Source organism: Macaca mulatta, chromosome 1, assembly GCF_049350105.2.
Source record: "Macaca mulatta isolate MMU2019108-1 chromosome 1, T2T-MMU8v2.0, whole genome shotgun sequence".
NCBI lineage: Eukaryota > Metazoa > Chordata > Mammalia > Primates > Cercopithecidae > Macaca > Macaca mulatta.
In genome coordinates this window covers 239,267,475-239,284,502 of record NC_133406.1, presented here as the reverse complement: position 1 = coordinate 239,284,502, position 17,028 = coordinate 239,267,475, and the positions used below count along the sequence as shown (strand labels likewise).

Here is a 17,028-nt window from a genome sequence, read left to right as displayed (position 1 = left end):
TCCCTGGCCTCCAAAGTCATAGGGCGTAGCGGCTGTCATCAGGCACTGACGAGGGCCAGGAGGGGGACCTCTTAAGGGGCCATGCAGTTATGGAAGCCAAAAAGAAAGGCGGCCTGCAGTGAGGATGGAGTGGTCGGCCTGAAGCCATCTCTAGCAAGTGGCCAGGGCTCTGATTGTTCTGTGCAGGTTGGAGGTAGGTGGTGAGTCTGAGAAAGGGGCCAGAAAGACTCCCCAGCAACTGCTGGCAAAGGGTGAAGGGCACATTGCCACAGGATGCAAGCCACCTGCCTTTGCAGGGGGGAAGATGGGCACTCAGCTCAGGCGCTCCTATGGCAGGGTCAGCAAAACAAGCAGGTTGCAGCAGGGGTCTGTGCACTGCTGTGTAAATGTGGGGGGCATCAGCAGGTAGACAGCGGCTGATAACAGGGTTTCAAGAGCCTTCCTGGGGCAGAAAGACCAGGGGAGAAGTGTGCATCACCCTTGGGGTTAAGGGATAGTTGTCTGTTGGATGTTGCTTCCTGGGGATGCCTGAAAAGCCAGTTCAGCCTGCGGGGACCAGGCCACCACCCACCTGATGTGAGCGTTTCCTCCAGTCCCTGCTGGGTGCTCAATCTGGCGGACAGGGAAGCTGAGGGTGCTGTTCTGAGTGGTGGCTGAACTGAGCCACAGGGCCCTGCTGGACGCAAGAACACTGGAGGCCAGGGAAGACAGGGCTGAGGTCAGCCCTGAGCGGAATGGAGTAGGGACTCAGGGTGGGTCAGGGAACTGGAAAGTGGGCACTGTGCACGCAGCCCTTGAGGGGAGCCCAGGTAGGCACCCCCCACCATGTGCAGAAGGCAGCTGCCTGCTCAGCTGCATCCCACAGCCAGGTGTCGCCGCAGCCTCGGTTGGAAGCAGGACGTGCTCCTCCATGCGCTCGCTCGCTATCAGAAAATGACTCCAAAAACTGAAGTGTTTGAGTTTCATTCACACAAAACACAGACGTCATCTGTGACACTCTGTCCCAGAGACAGGGCCTTCCCTCATGCCTGTTACTGGGATGTAGATAAACAAAAGAACAAATCAAACAAACTGCAAATGACTCTGTGTCTTTTCCTAATCAATACAGCAACAGTCCTCAGTGGTACTGCACCACTCTGGAAAAAATGCCTTCAGGTTCCTTCCCATCCCCCAAGGCAGCAGCAAATCCTTCGTGTCGCCTCCTATTGGCCAAGGCAGCCAAAGATTTAAAAGTCTTTGGTTCGTAGATGGCCAGATCCGCTAGGACTTTCCTGTTGAGCTCCACCTGGCACTGGGAAAAGAAAGAATCAGAACCTGCAGTCAGTGTGCGTGGGCGAGGCGCTGGCTCAGGCTGCACACTCGCCTGGGGGGGAGGGAAGGCCCAGGAGAATCCTATCTGGGTGGCACAGCAGAGGACTTGCAGGCAGGATGCTGAAGGATAAATGTGGACAAGGGTGAGGGAGGCACCTGTGGAATCTGCAGGGCGGCTGGAGTCCAATCCCAACGTCAGCCCAGGGAACCAAACGCCTTGTTCAGGGTCCTTGGTGGCCACCCTGACTGAACTGACTGCTGGCTGCTGGCCTGGGGTAACACTTTAAGCCAACTTGGAAGTGCTCACAAGACCCGCAGAGGATTTCAGAAACTAGTGAAGTGCCCACAAGAGAGCTAAGAACTGCAGATGATTTCAGAAGCTAGTGAACAATGCCAGAGTTTAAGGAGCAGAAAAGAAGGGGGGCTGTCTCTGAGCATTAAATTCAGCTACCAAGGCTGGGTGCGCTGTCTCGCCTGTAATCCCAGCACCTTGGGAGGCCAAGGCAGGCAGGTCACCTGGGGTCAGAGGTTCGAGACTGGCCTGACCAACATGGAAAAACCTCATCTGTCCTAAAAAATACAAGAGAAAGGGCCGGGCGCGGTGGCTCAGCCTGTAATCCCAGCATTTTGGGAGGCCGAGACGGGCGGATCAAAAGGTCAGGAGATCGAGACCATCCTGGCTAACACGGTGAAACCCTGTCTCTACTAAAAAAATACAAAAAACGAGCCGGGTGAGGTGGCTCACGCCTGTAATCCCAGCACTTTGGGAGGCCGAGACAGGCAGATCAAAAGGGCAGGAGATCGAGACCATCCTGGCTAACACGGTGAAACCCCGTCTCTACTAAAAAAATACAAAAAACTAACTGGGCGTGGTGGCGGATGCCTGTAGTTCCAGCTACTCGGGAGGCTGAGGCAGGAGAATGGCGTGAACCCGGGAGGCGGAGCTTGCAGTGAGCTGAGATCCGGCCACTGTACTCCAGCCTGGGCGACAGAGCGAGACTCCGTCTCAAAAAAAAAAAAAAAAAGAAAAAAACCCACAAGGCCGGGCACGGTGGCTCACGTCTATAATCCCAGCACTTTGGGAGGCTGAGGCAGGCGGATCACCAGGTCAGGAGATTGAGACCATCCTGGCTAACACAGTGAAACCCTGTCTCTACCAAACTCCTGATGTCAGGTGATCTGCCTGCCTCGGCCTCTCAAAGTACTGGGATTGCAAGTGTGAGCCACCACACCCAACTTCATTGTTTAAACTTTTAAATTAAACTTTGAAGCTAAAGTCAAGTTTTTCTACACCCTTTTTCTTTTACTTTTTTTTTTTTTTTGAGACAGTCTTGTTCTGTCACCCAGGCTGGAGTGCAGTGGTGTGATCTCGGCTCACTGCAGTCTCTGCCTCCCAAGTTCAAGTGATTATCCTGCCTCAGCCTCCAGAGTAGCTGGGACTACAGAAGCCCACCACCTCGCCCAGCTAATTTCTTGTATTTTTAGTAGAGACGGGGTTTCACCGTGTTAGCCAGGATGGTCTCCATCTCCTGACCTCGTGATCTGCCCACCTCGGCTTTCCAAAGTTTTGGGATAACAGGCGTGAGCCACCACGCCCGGCCTCTTTTCTCTTAATGGGGAAACATCAGGACTTACATTCCAGAAACACATGACTTGTTTCCAATTCTGCTCTGCTGCCAACCAGTGTGGTAAGCTCCCAGACTTGCGAGAACCCCACACAAAGACAGAGTGCAGCTACAGTGCGGCGGGAGTGGCACCCCTCACCTCTGCTGCATGGACCACTACTGGGCTGGATCAGGTCTGATGGGAGGGTTTTATTTATTTTTTGAGATGGAGTCTTGCTCTGTTGCCCAGGCTGGAGCGCAGTCGCGTGATCTCAGCTCACTGCAGCCTCCACCTCCCAAGTTGTCAAGCGATTTTCCTGCCTCAGCCTCCGGAGTAGGTGGAATTCTAGGTGCCTGCCACCACGTCCGGCTAATGTTTGTATTTTTAGTAGAGACAGGGTTTCACTACCTTGGCCAGGATAGTCTCCAACTCCTGCCCACCTCAGCCTCCCAAAGTGCTGGGATCACAGACGTGAGCCACCCCACCCGGCCATGGCTTTCTTTATTCTTTGTCAGACAGGGTCTCGCTCTCACCTAGGCTAGAGTGCAGTGGTGCCATCATAGCTCACTGCAGCTTCAAACCCCTGGGGGCTCAAAGTGATCCTCCTGCCTCAGACTCCTCAATAGCTGACACTACAGGTCTGTGCCACCACACCCAGCTATTTTTACTAGTTTTTTTTTGTAGAGAGTGGTCTCACTATGTTGCCCAGGCTGTTGCTGGCACTATTCCTAGGCACAATCCCATCACTCATCAACATGGGAACTGTGACCTGCTCCGTTTCCAACCTGGGCTGGTTCACCCCTCCTTAGGCAACCTGGTGGTCCCCTGCTCCCAAGAGGTCACCATATTGATACCAAACTTAACATGGACACCCCATCAGCAAAGAAAACTACAGCCCAGAAGTCAGTCTCAGGGATCCTCTGGCCAAAGCCTCCTGAGTCGCTGGGCTATGGGAGGCACCGCCACACCCCACATGATGGTTTCTGCAGATATCCATAATTTCAGCAGGGCCCACATGCTCACCCATACCTTCACTAAATTGCCAATGAACGCTGGATACTTCAGGCCGTGTTCCTGGCTAGCAGCTGTAATTCGATTAATCCAGAGCTGAAATAAGAAAACATGGAGATACTTAAAAATGACTTCTGGATGTTATGTCCTAGCAAAGGCTCTAATTGAACTAAGGAATATTTTTCTAAAAGTAAATAGGAAAATAAAAAAAGCAAATAGCTATGATGGTGACATCACACTCCAGCCTGAGTGAAATCAAGACCCTGTTTCAAAATTAAAAACAGCAAAAACCTGGCTGGGCGCAGTGGTTCAGGCCTGTAATCCCAGCACTTTAGGAGGGCAAGGCAGGCCGATCATTTCAGGTCAGGAGTTCGACACCAGCCTGGCCAACATAGCTGAACCCGGTCTCTACTAAAAACACAAAAATTAGCTTGGTGATGCACACCTGCCGTCCCAGTTACTCGGGAGACTGGGGTGGAAGAATCGCGTGAACCCAGGAGGCGGAGGTTGCATTAAGCCTAGATCACGCCATTGCACTCCAGCCTGGGTGACAGAGTGAGACTCCGTGGGAAGGAAAAAAAAAAAAAAAACGGCCGGGCGCGGTGGCTCACACCTGTAATCCCAGCACTTTGGGAGGCCGAGGTGGGCGGATCACGATGTCAGGAGATCGAGACCATCCTGGCTGACACTGTCAAACCCCATCTCTACTAAAAATACAAAAAATTAGGACGTGGTGGCAGGCGCCTGTAGTCCCAACAGGAGAATGGCGTGAACCCGGGAGGAGGAGCTTGCAGCGAGCCACTCCAGCGTGGGCGACAGAGCGAGACTCTGCCTCAAAAAAAACACAAAAAAAACAAAAACACGGGTATGTTAGATGGTAGGTTCATGAGGCTGAGGTGGGAGTGGTGAGGCGCAGAAATGAGATGGCACGTGGACAGAGTGGAGGCGCTAGCCTCTCAAAAATGCCGGGGGTTCCGGGTGTGCAGAGGTTGCCAGCAGGCGTGGGCTCTACGAGGACCACCACGGCAGCAGACAGTGGCCCTGGAGGGTGGGCAAGGGGCTGGGTTGACTTCAGCTGTCGGAGGGAAGGGAAGCCACCGGAGGGGAGATGAGAGCAGCAGCGACTAGGGCGGTGGCTGGCGACGCAGGAAGAGTGGCAAGGCGGCTCTGCAGTGGCCCGGGCGAGGGGCTGGAGCAGGGGTTGACAGTGGGGGTGGCGAGGGGGGCGGGAGAACGGATGTCCCACAGTCAGCCTGCGGGGCGACATAATTTGTCGGAGTTTCGAAGCGAGGTATGAAAGGAAGAAAGGAAGGAGCTGAGGGTGGCCGAGCGGCTGCACACTCGCTGGGTCGCGAAGCAGAGACGCAGGGGCCGAGAGCGCCCTGGCCGGCCGGTGTCCCGGGTCCACGCTTACGGTCCTCATGTTCTTTTTCTTCAGGTATCGGGCTTTGGTGCATTTCACAAAGGCTCGAATCACGGCTCTAACCGCCAAACTGTAGCAGCGATTTTTCCTCCCCCGGAAGTGCTGGGTCAGAAAACGAGAAACCAAGGTTGTCAGCGAGGCCCGCGCCGGCCGCCCCTTGGCCCGCGGGATCTCCCGCGCGTCCAGTGCCCACGCCGGGCGAGCGGCACTCACCCTGGCGTGCTTCAGCACCTCCTGGATCCGAAAGTAGCGGTCGGTGACGCGATTCCGCAGCCAGAGCTGCGCCGTGAGGAAGACCATGGTGCCTGCAGGCCGGCGTCCCGTATACTCAACAACGCATGCGCCGCGCCACCGCCATCTTGCCCGGGTCGGAAATAGCGGTCACGAACGCTTCCGGGTCAGCGCCTGCGATGACTTCCGGGGCGAAGGTCGTCTCCCGTCAGCCCGCGGGTGCCGGGCTGAGTCTCTGAACCCGCGGTGGTGGCGCTTGTAGGGGAGCGGGTGTGGAGCCCTGACGGGGACTGAAAGGAAAAAGGGGCCGCAGCGCCCGTGGCCATCCGCGGGCGATGAATAAACAGCAGCCGCAGCGCGGATCCTCCTGGAGCACGGCCCGGCCGCAGCTGTGGCTCCGAGGGCGCCATGAGGGCAGCGGACTCGGGACGGGGGCGCCGGGGCCGGGGAGCGCCGGGTGTGGCGCGGGCGGGGAGGGCCAGGCCGCCTCCTAGGGCCACGAGAATGTTCAGGAACCGAGGTGCAGATGGTCGCGTCGCTGGGAAAGTGCCCGTTGCCCCTGAAGCCTTCTCCTTGTTGACTTACTCATTTTGAGACGGGGTCTCGCCCGGTCGCCCTGGCTGCGGTGCAGCGGCCGGACCTGGGCTCGCGGCGGGCTCGCGGCGCCCTCGCCTCCCTAGTAGCGGGGACGTCAGGCGCGCGCCGCCAGCCCGGCTAATTTTTTGTGTTTTTTGTAGGGGGGAGGTCTCCCTGCGTTGGCCAGGCTGCTCTCGGACTCCTGGCCTCTGCTGGGATTACAGGCCTGAGCCACCGCGCCCGCCCTAGAAATTCTAAGCTTCCAAAACGGCAAATGACCGCGGTGGTGCCAGTGCCTGCAATCCCAGCACTTTCGGGGGCCGAGGGGGGAGGATCACTTGAGTCCAGGAGTTCCAGACCAGCCTGGGCAAGATAGTGAGACCCCAAGCTCTACAAAAAATTAAAAAGAAATTAGCCGGGCGCGGTGATGGCGCGCGCCTGAGGTCCCTGCTACTCAGGAGGCTGAGGCGGGAGGCTCGCCTGAGCCCTGGAGGTGGAGGCTGCAGTGAGCTCAGATTGCACAACAGCCTGGGCAACGGAGCCAGAGTCTCTAAAAAAAAAAGTTTTGTATTATGGGTAATTTTATGTTTCTGCTATATTGCCACAAAAATGATGGGAGGTGTGCAGTTTCTTTGTAACTTTTTATTATACTTGGATATGATTTTTTCTTAATCATAGAAAAGTTGGAATACTAGTACAAGGAAAACTCCCCAGTGTTTGCTACGGAAACGTGCCAACTGTTCCATTTGTTTAATACTCTCGAACCAAATTCACCTCCTGTGGGGAAAAGAGAGAGATCAGCCTGTTACTGCCTCTATATAGAAAGAAGTAGACATAAGAGACTCCATTTTGTTCTGTATTTGAGATGCTATTAATCTGTGACCCTACCCCCAACCTTGTCCTTGCAAGAGACTTGTGCTGTGGTAACTCAAGGTTTAATGGATTTTGGGCGTGCAGGGTGTGTCTTTGTTCCTAGAAAAGCTAGGTATTGTCCAAGGTTTATCCCCATGTGATAGGATGAAACAATGCCGCTAAAAGGTTTATCTCAAGGCACAGGATTTTCCTTTAAACTTATTCATGTCACAGAGATTCTCGTTCTTATGTCTTACTGCTGATTTCCTCCCTAAAAACGATCCTATTGTCCTGCCACTCCCTTATCTTTAAGATGGTAAAGATAATTATCTATAAATACTAAGGGAACTCAGAGACCGGTGCCCGCGTGGGTCCTCTGTAAGCTGAGCGCCGGTCCCCTGGGCCCCCACTTTTCTTTCTCTATACTTTGTCTCTGTATCTTATTTCTTTTCTCAAGTCTCTCATTCCACGTAACGAGAAACACCCACAGGTGTGGAGGGGCAGGCCACCCCTTCAATCTCCTGTTTACATTTTGCTCCATTTTCGAATCATTGTCTCTATAAATGTAAACATACTGGATTTTTTTCCTAAACCACTTGAGAAGCTGGAGATACCTAAACACTTTGCTGTGTATTTACTCTTAGGAACCACACAGTACAATGATCAAAATCCGAACTCAGCCCATAGTCCAGATTTAACTCGTCTCAAATGTCCTTTATACCTTTTTTTCCCTGTTGAGGATTCAGTCCAGGATGACACACTGCATTCATTGTTGTGTCTTTTTTTTTTTTTTTTGAGACGGAGTTTCGCTCTGTCGCCCAGGCTGGAGCGCAAAGGTGCGATCTTGGCTCACTGCAACCTCTGCCTCCCCGGTTCAAGCGATTCTCCTGCCTTGGCCTCCCGAGTATCTGGGATTACAGGCGCTCACTGCCACTCCCGGCTAATTTTTTTATTTTTAGTAGAGACAAGATTTCACAATGTTGGCCAGGGTGGTCTCGAACTGACCTTAAATGACTAGGCAGGCCAACATGGTCAGCTACTCGGGAGGCCGAGGCAGAATTGCTGGAACTCTACACAGAAGGCGGAGTTTGTGCTGAGCCGAGATCACGCCATTCATTGTACTCCAGAGGCCGGGTGCAGTGGCTCTACACAACTTTGGGAGGCCGAGGCAGGTGGATCACCTGAGGTCAGAAGTTCGAGACCAGCCTGGCCAACATGGTGAAACCCCATCTCTACTAAAAATGCAAAAAGTAGCTGGGCGTGGTGGCGTGCCCCAGTAATCCCAGCTGAGGTGGGAGAATCGCTTGAACCCAGGAGGCCGAGGCTGCAGGGAGCCAAGATCACGCCACTGCACTCTAGCCTGGGTGACAGATCCAAGACCTCATCTCAAAAAACAAGAAGAAAAAAAAAACTATACTTTTTTTTTTAGATGGGGTCTCACTCTCACTCACTCTAGTCTGGAGTGCAGTGGCGTGATCTCGGCTCATTGCAGCCTCCGCTCCTGGGCTTGAGTGATCTTCCCACCTCAGCCTCCTGAGTAGCTGGACCACAAGTGCATCCCTGGCCAACTTTTGTAGAAATGGGGTTTCACCATGTTGCCCAGGCTAGTCTCAAAACTGAGCTCAAGTGATCTTCCCACCTTGGCCTCCCAAAGTGCTGGGATTACAGGCACAAGTGGCCTTCCTGCAGGATTTTCAGTTCGTGGAGGTAACTGAGTGGAGACGTGGAGAACCTGATGTTATTGGAGATTTTTATTACTTGCATTTCCTTAGCGATGGGGACACCCACACTATACAGGGCGACGTGAGAAGCGCCCATGTTTTGTCAGGAGGCAGAGGGGGGAAAGCTAAGACCAGAGCCTTGGCTAAGGATTCTGTGGGAAGGGCAGGGAGGGCGGGGTGAGCAGTTCAGAATGGGCCAGCTTGAAAAATGCCATCTTGACTGGGCGCGGTGGCTCACACCCATAATCCCAGCACTTTGGGAGGCCAAGGCAGGCGGATCATCCGTGTTCAGGAGTTCAAGACCAGCCTGGCCAACATGGTGAAACCCCATCTCTACTAAAAATATAAAAAGTTAACTAGGCATGGTGGTGGGCGCCTGTAATCCCAGCTACTTGGGAGGCTGAGGCAGGAGAATCACTTGAACCCAGGAGGCGGAGGTTGCCAGTGATTCGAGATTGCGCCATTGCACTCCAGCCTGGGCAGCGAGAGCGAAACTCCATTTAAAAAAGAAAAGAAAAAAATGCCATCTGGCCTTGGTGCACGGTGGCTGTCCTGGTTGCCTGTTCCTGGCCTTGGGCGACTCAGGGCAGGGGAAGTAGGGGCTTGTGCAGCAGTTAGATGAGGAGGTGGGTCAGGGTATGGGCTCTGGATGGAAGCGAGGAGAACAGCCATGGCCGTAAGTTTGGTCATGTAATTCATGGTTGCCAAGGTGACATATACAAATCTAAGAAAACAGTGGGAACACCCCGGCCTACAGAGAGCAACTGAAGAGGGCGCCCCAAGGGTGTGCAGACAGAGGGAAGGAAGGGAAGGCAGAGGTGCCGTCCAGGTCCCTGCCACCGTCTGTCATCAGGTTTTGGTCACATCAGTTGCCACAACTCATTCTTTGCTGGAGTGCGGAGAAGGCTGGAGCTGCAGGGTCGGTGGGCCCTCCTGGGAGCTGGCGGCCATCCCAGGTCCAGTTCAAGCCACATACCCCGCTTTCTCCCACCCCCTCCTCCGGGAGCCTCTCCCCTGATGTTCCCTCCAGGCAGGCAGCCTCAGCCAGAGAGCCTGGAAATCGCTGGGGCAGTAGAGCCCAGAGCCTGCTGTCTGGCTCAGCCCGTGGGTTCTGTGCCCTCATACTCCTGCCCCCCTCCAAGTTCAGGAAGCACCTGGGGCCAGCCCCCCTCAGGCATCTGGGCCACCTCAGCCCACTGCGTCCGCAGGGTGGGGCTGGCCCCTCGGCTCAGCAAAAGCGCCACGGTAGGGCTATGCCCTCGCTCTGCAGCCAGGTGTAGGGGGGTCTTTCGGAGCCAGCCGGTAGCATCCACCTGGGCACCCCTGTCCAGGAGGCAGCTGGCAACCTCCGCGTGGCCTTCCCTAGAGGCGTGGTGTAGGGGCGTGAAGCCCAGGGTGTCCCGCGCATCCACCTTAGCCCCCTGGGTGACCAGCAGCTGGACGGTGGGCAGGTGTCCCCGGGCGGCAGCCCTGTGCAGCGCAGAGCGGCCATGCCTGTCCCTGATGGCTGGGTCTGCCCCGTGGCCCAGCAGCACCTCAATGTCCTAGAACAGGAGAGAAGAAGAGCAGGGGCTGGCCTCAGCCCAGCAGGCGAGGGGCAGAGCCACCAAGCGTTTGCCCAGCCCAGGACTCTTCTGTCCCCCCAGTGGCCTGAATTCCTGACACCATTTTCTCATGCTTTAAGTGAGGCCGAACCCAAGGCTGGCCTGCAGCAGCTCTGCTTGGAAACGTCACTTTTTCCCCTAAGGGTCTTTACAGCAAATTAAGGATCTGCAGCCCTGCCCGCTGCCCGGGAACAGGGGGGTTCGGGCACAAGCCGGGCGCTGGCAGAGAGTCTGTTGCTGCCACCAGCATGAAGCCAAGCCCCGGGCCTCGGGTCCCGCCCTGGTCTACACGGGAGGGGCACAGCCGGGGGCGCGGTCACCTTCGTGCCCGGACACCGTCCCCCAGCCGGCTCCGGCTGCCCCGGGGGCACCTCTCTGGGGCTCCTGGCCCTGCGCCCCATCCCATCACTGCCGGGCGGAGGGCGGGACGTACCTGCGGGCGGCCTAGGGCGGCCGTCAGACCCAGCGCTGTGGCCCCCGCGCCATCCCGAGCATCCACCCGCGCCCCGCGCGCCAGGAGGAAGCGCAGCGCCGCCCCGCGCCCCGCCGCGGCCGCCACGAGCAGGGCGCCGTCCAGGCCCGCGCCGCCGGCCGCCAGCAGCTCCAGCACCGCCAGCCGCCCGCCCGCGGCCGCCCAGTGCGCCGCCGTCCAGCCGCGCGCGTCCTCTGCCTCCGCCGCCGCAGGTCCCGGGCTCGGAGCCTCCAGCAGGCGCGCGGCTAGCAGCGTGCGGCCCAGGGCGGCTGCCCAGTGCAGCGGCGTGAGGCCCGTCCCGGAGCGCGCCGCCGCCGAGGCCCCGCGCTGCAGCAGCAATTCGGCCACCCGCGAGTGCCCGTGCCAGGCGGCCTCGTGCAGCGCCGTGCGCCCCGCCCGGTCCACCGCGCCCACCGGGGCCCCTCGCTGCAGCAGGAGACGCACCAGGGGCGCGTGGCCCCGCAGCACAGCCAGGTGGAGCGGGGTCCGGCCTGCGTGGTCCCTGAGGAGGGGGAAAGGGCGTCGGCGCGGGGATGGACCACTGACCAGAACCCCGCCCAGCCCCACCCCGTCCTGCCGCCCACCCAGCACTGGAACCCCCGTCCTACCCCAAGCAGAGAACGGACCCCTTCACCCCCCAGCCCAGGTGCACCTCTCCTCCACGCTGGCCCCTTGCCGCAGCAGCTGCATCACCAGGCCTATAGGGCCCCTCCACACGGCCCGGAGTAGGTGCCCCCAGCCCTGGAAGACACTAGGCTCCTCTGTCCTGGTTCCCAGGCCCTCTTTGGAGTCCAGCTCCATCCACTGCAGTTCCTGTTCCTCCTCCTCCTCTCTGGGCTCAGGCCTCTGGGAGTCCATCTGGGGGAGCAGGGATCCTGCATCCACCGTGGAGGCCTCTGGCCTGCCCCCAGCCCAGTGTCCCGGGCCAACCTGGAGCCCCCCATTCCAGTTACCACTTAGCCTTCAGACGGACTTGGCTCCAGTTACCTAAGGGAGCTGGCCCAGGAGCTTTCTGCTCTGGCTGGGGGTCCTCTGCAGATGGGTTCTGGCCCAGGCTCAGCCTGCTGACCTTCTTCACAAAGTGCCTTCTGCAGGCTTTGGGGTGGAGAGTGCGCTGCGGAAAGGCGGCAGCGTCAGCCTTGCAGGGGGTGGGAGAACACAGCTGGTCCCCTGGGCCAGGCTGAGAACACCTGAAGCTGTTTACTCAGCCACTTAGGAAGGCCCTGCCTTCAGGCACAGCCCCTGCCCAACACACTCCTCCCCTGTGGCTGCCAGGGCCCCAGCTCGGCTGCCCTCCTGGGGAACAAAGGCCAGGGTGGTTGGGCAGGACAAGCAAGAACATGCCTGTGGACGAAAGTTGCTCAGATGCCACCTCCCCCAGGAAGCACAGCCTTGGATGTGCCCTGACATGCCCCTGGAAGGCCTCACAGGCCTCTCCATGGTGCCCACCCTCGGGCAGCCCCCTCACCCTCACTCCTCTCCGTGCTGGCTAAGCCCACTCAGGGGTGGGTGCCGGCCCCCCCTCCCGATTCCAGGCTGGGGAGGAGAGCAGGGCGAGGTTCTGGCCTTCCTTTCTGTAAATGCTGGACAGGACAAAAGATTCACCAAGGACTCCAGGCAGGTGGCCTGGAGAAGAGGGTGGCACTGGTGTGGTAGGGATGAAAACCCTCTGGGGACTGGCTGGGGCAAGTCTGGAGCCAGGGAAGGGACAGATGCTGGGGCAGGTGGGGGCGGGGGGCAGGAGGGAGTGTGGGGAGAATTCCTGCTAGGGCACGTCTGCATGTGGAAAAGCAGCTCTGCTCAAGCAAGGCCTGGGGCAGCGGGATTCTGGGGGCCTGGCACAGGGTAGGTGGGGCTGGTGCTGAGGGCATCTTCCTGTCTCCCAGTACCTCGGGCCAGACAGAAGGGAGCATGGCTTTTTGGGATGGCTGCAGCAGCCTGGCCCCTCCAGCAGCTGCACGGGAAAGGTGATGGGGGCTACCCATTCCCACCTCAGCCCCCTTCAGCCTCCCAGGTCCCCAAGGACAGGGTCTCCAGAGGGCCCAGGCCTGGCCTCCCCCACTCCCTAGAGGACTGCCTCTCCAAGGGCCCAAAGGGTCTCCAAACAAGGGACCACCCACCCAGCCACACAGACCCTGCCCTGCAAACCTCATCAGGCTACTCATCGGTCACCTTCCCAGAGCCTGACCACTGATGGATCTGACGCAACGTGCATCTCTAACCGTTTTAGTTTTTAGCATTTATCACTATGGGAAAGTATGTGTTTATTTATTTAAATGTCGGCCTTCCTCTTCTCGAAGGAACGCTCTGTGAGGCTGACCAGGAAAGATGTGAGGAGCTCTGGGGGCTGGGTGGAAAGTCCCATACTCATCAGGGCCAGGGAGGCCCCAGAAACTGCCTCATGCCAGCTTCCCAGAGGTACAGAGGCGAGAATGCACCTCCAGGAGGCCACTCCCAAGACTCCCGTCTCCCAGGTTCCACCATAGCGGGGGCAGCCACAGCTGCCTCTGTGATGCTTGTAGGACCCACACACAGTGGGGCACGGAAGGGCAGAAGCCACAGCCCCCTTGCCGTGGAATCCAAAGAACCTGGAGTGGTTCTGCAGAGACATTTGAACCAGAGCGGCTCCATCTTGAACAGGCTGGGTAAAATGAGGCCGAGACCGGCTGGGCTGCATTCCCTGGAGGTCAGGCATTCTTAGTCACAGGATGAGATCAGCAGAAGATACAGGTCACAAAGACCCCACTGATAAAACAGGATGCCGTGAAGAAGCCGGCCCCAAACCACCAAAACCAAGACGGCCGGTCCTCACTGCTCTTTATGCACTGATTATAATACATTAGCATGAGATACACGCCCACCAGCACAGTTTACGGTTGCCATGGCAACGCCAGAACATACCCTAGATGGTCTAAGACGGGGAGGAAACCTCACTTCTGGGAGTTGCCTGCCTCTTTCCCAGAAAACAGTAAGCGTTCTCGGTGGAGCAGCCCAGGCCGCTGCTCAGCCCACAGGGCAGCCCTTCTCTTATTCCTTTATTTTCCTATTGAACTTGCTTTCACTTTACTTGGTGGACTCGTCCGAATTCTTCCTTGCATGGGGTCCAAGAACCCTCTCTTGGGGTCTGGATCGGGACCTCCTTTTCTGGTGACAGTCCCTGGGACTCAGTAGCAGTTCAGCAGTGTTTGTTGAATGAATAAGCGAGGGGCCTGGTTGGGGGACACTTAGAAAGCAGAGGTTTTGCAACATTTTTAAACTTTCTATTTGTATTTTTTAGATGGAGTCTCACTCTGTCACTCAGGCTGGAGTGCAGTGGCATGATCTCAGCTCACTGGAACCACCATCTGCCAAGTTCAAGTGAATCTCCTGCCTCAGCCTCCCAAGTAGCTGGGATTACAGGCACCCACCACCACGCCTGGCTAATTTATGTATTTTTAGTAGAGATAGGGTTTCACCATGTTGGCCAGGCTGGTCTCCTGACCTCAAGTGATCCGTCTTCCACAGGTTCCCAAAGTGCTGGGATTACAGGCGCCCACCACCACGCCTAATTTTTTTTTTTTGACATGGATTCTCGCTCTGTCGCCCAGGCTGGAACGCAATAGTTTGATCTCGGCTCACTGTAACCTCCTCCTCCCGGGTTCAAACAATTCTCCTGTCTCAGCTTCCGGAGTAGCAGGTACTACAGGCACATGCCAACAAGCCCGGCTAAGTTTTTTTTTTTTTTTTTTGAGACGGAGTCTTGCTCTGTCGCCCAGGCTAGAGTGCGGTGGCCGGATCTTAGCTCACTGCAAGCTCCGCCTCCGGGTTCAGGCCATTCTCCTGCCTCAGCCTCCCGAGTAGCTGGGACTACAGGCGCCCGCCACCTTGCCCGGCTAGTTTTTTTTTGTATTTTTTTAGTAGAGACGGGGTTTCACCGTGTTAGCCAGGATGGTCTCAATCTCCTGACCTCGTGATCTGCCCGTCTCGGCCTCCCAAAGTGCTGGGATTACAGGCTTGAGCCACCGCGCCCAGCCCTTTTTTTTTTTTTTTTTTTTTTAGGAGACGAGGTTTCACCACATTGTTCAGGCTGGTCTCGAACCCCTGACCTCAAGTGATACACTTGCCTCATCCTCCCAAAGTGCAAGATTACAGGCATGAGCTACCGTGCCTGGCCTGATTTTTGCATTTTTAGCAGAGACCAGCTTTCAGCAAATTGGTCAGGCTGGTCTCAAACTCCTGACCTCAAGTGATCCACCCACCTCAGCCCCCCAAAGTGCTGGGATTACAGTGTGAGCCACCGTGCCCAGCGCTGTAGGGACACTGCAGGGAGGCCTCTACTGCCCTGCTAGATGTCACATGCCACGTGGTGCCACTCTCCTTCCTGTTCACAGGTCTGAAAGAAGTAGGCAAGATGGAGAGGCCTGGAACGTATTGAAAGGGATGGAGCCCACTAGAAGACCTCACCGGGCGTGGCTCAGCTCACAGACACCTACTCCTGTCAATTAATTATGAAAATGGAGTTGGAGGCTGAGTGCAGTGGCTCATGCCTGTAATCCTAGCACTTTGGGAGACGGAGGTGGGCGGATCACCTGAGGTCAGGAGTTTGAGACCATTCTGGCTAACATGGTGAAACCCCACCTCTACTAAAAATACAAAAATTAGCTGGGCGTGGTGGGCGCCTGTAATCCCAGCTACTCGGGAGGCTGAGGCAGAAGAATTGCCTGAACCTGGGAGGTGGAGGTTGCAGTGAGCTGAGATCGTGCCATTGCACTCCAGCCTGGGCAACAAAAGCAAAAAATTCCACCTCGAAAAAAAAAAAAAAAAGAAAGAAAGAAAGAAAAGAAAATGGAGCTGGAACTACTGATGTGCAATAAAGCCCTGGGAGACGGACAGACATCAGGGACTGTGCCGGGCGCGGGGACTGATGCTTGTCATCCCAGCACTGTGGGAGGCCCAGGCAGGCGGATCACTTGAGGCCGGGAGTTCCAGACCAGCCTGGGCAACATGACAAGATCCCATCTCTACAAAAATACCAAAATTAGCCAGGCGTGGTGGCAGGTGCCTGTAGTCCCAACTATTTAGGAGGCTGAGGCGGGAGGACTGATTGAGCCCAGGAGGTCAAGGCTGCAGTAAGCTGTGATTGAACCACTGTACTGCAGCCTGGGTGACAGAATGAGACCCTGTCTCAAAAAAAAAGTCAAGAGGCCGGGCGCGGTGGCTCAAGCCTGTAATCCCAGCACTTTGGGAGGCCGAGACGTGCGGATCACGAGGTCAGGAGATCGAGACCATCCTGGCGAACACGGTGAAACCCCGTCTCTACTAAAAAATACAAAAAAAAACTAGCCGGGCAAGGTGGCGGGCGCCTGTAGTCCCAGCTACTCGGGAGGCTGAGGCAGGAGAATGGCGTGAACCCGGGAGGCGGAGCTTGCCGTGAGCCGAGATCGCGCCACTGCACTCCAGCCTGGGTGACAGAGCGAGACTCCATCTCAAAAAAAAAAAAAAAAGTCAGACTTGGGAGTAACGTTCGGAGAAACTGGTTGGGGTTTTGGATGGGAAGTTTTGCCCCTGACTAGAAATGATGGGCCGGGCACGGCGGCTCATGCCTGTAATCCCAGCACTTTGGGAGGCCGAGGCGGGCATCAAAGTCAAGAGATTAAGACCATCCTGGCCACCAGGGTGAAACCCCGTCTCTACTAAAAAAAAAAATACAGGCCGGGCGCGGTGGCTCAAGCCTGTAATCCCAGCACTTTGGGAGGCCGAGACGTGCGGTTCGCGAGGTCAGGAGATCGAGACCATCCTGGCTAACACGGTGAAACCCCGTCTCTACTAAAAATACAAAAAAATTAGCCGGGCGAGGTGGCGGCACCTGTAGTCCCAGCTACTTGGGAGGCTGAGGCAGGAGAAAGGCGTGAACCTGGGAGGCGGAGCTTGCAGTGAGCTGAGATCACACCACTGCGCTCCAGCCTGGGCAACAGAGCAGACTCCTTCCAAAAAAAAGCAAATATTAGCTGGTCATGGTGCAAGGGCCTGTAGTCCCAGTTACTAGGGAAGCTGAGGCAGGAGAATCACTTGAACCAGGTATGCAGAGGTTGCAGCGAGCTGAGATCGTGCCACTGTACTCCAGCCCTGGTAAGAGTAAGACTCTGTCTCAAAAAAAAAAAAAAGAAATGATGGAACATAGGTTCTTGTCCTGGAAAATCTGCCTTTCCTCTGCTCGGGATGGCTGCGTTCTGACACGAGGGT

General features: G+C 56.6%; 2 protein-coding genes and 1 long non-coding RNA gene across 12 annotated transcripts; all 3 read right to left on the bottom strand.

Moving 5' to 3' along the window:
- Positions 1–926: 926 nt before the first annotated feature.
- Positions 927–5,716, bottom strand: MRPL20 (mitochondrial ribosomal protein L20). 4 transcript variants are annotated; one of them, NM_001260920.1, is made up of 4 exons: positions 5,564–5,716; positions 5,342–5,452; positions 3,946–4,023; positions 927–1,291 (listed from the first exon to the last, which is right to left on the bottom strand). In NM_001260920.1, exons 1-4 carry the CDS (start codon positions 5,648–5,650, stop codon positions 1,118–1,120), a joined length of 450 nt encoding a protein of 149 aa, NP_001247849.1. In that variant the 5' UTR covers positions 5,651–5,716; the 3' UTR covers positions 927–1,117. The 4 variants fall into 4 exon arrangements, 1 of the variants encoding a protein (NP_001247849.1); XR_013401760.1 differs by having other exon boundaries at positions 948–2,127; positions 2,846–4,023; positions 5,564–5,692; XR_013401766.1 differs by having other exon boundaries at positions 948–1,987; positions 2,947–4,023; positions 5,564–5,692.
- A 1,068-nt stretch (positions 5,717–6,784) lies between these two features.
- ANKRD65 (ankyrin repeat domain 65) lies at positions 6,785–11,934 on the bottom strand. Of its 7 annotated transcripts, none has more exons than XM_028841466.2 (4): positions 11,794–11,934; positions 11,459–11,664; positions 10,768–11,308; positions 6,785–6,934 (listed from the first exon to the last, which is right to left on the bottom strand). In XM_028841466.2, the coding sequence occupies exons 2-4, from the start codon at positions 11,662–11,664 to the stop codon at positions 6,908–6,910; spliced, it is 774 nt and encodes a 257-aa protein (XP_028697299.2). In that variant the 5' UTR covers positions 11,794–11,934; the 3' UTR covers positions 6,785–6,907. The 7 variants fall into 7 exon arrangements, with proteins under 7 accessions (XP_028697299.2, XP_014979314.1, XP_028697280.2 ...); XM_028841447.2 differs by lacking the exon at positions 6,785–6,934 and adding an exon at positions 8,746–10,274 and having other exon boundaries at positions 11,794–11,932; XM_015123828.3 differs by lacking the exon at positions 10,768–11,308.
- Positions 11,935–14,962: 3,028 nt separating this feature from the next.
- Positions 14,963–15,776, bottom strand: LOC144337348 (uncharacterized). The gene is made up of 2 exons (XR_013410344.1): positions 15,396–15,776; positions 14,963–15,021 (listed from the first exon to the last, which is right to left on the bottom strand). It is a non-coding gene; the product is annotated as an uncharacterized LOC144337348 (long non-coding RNA).
- Between the last annotated feature and the right edge of the window lie 1,252 nt (positions 15,777–17,028).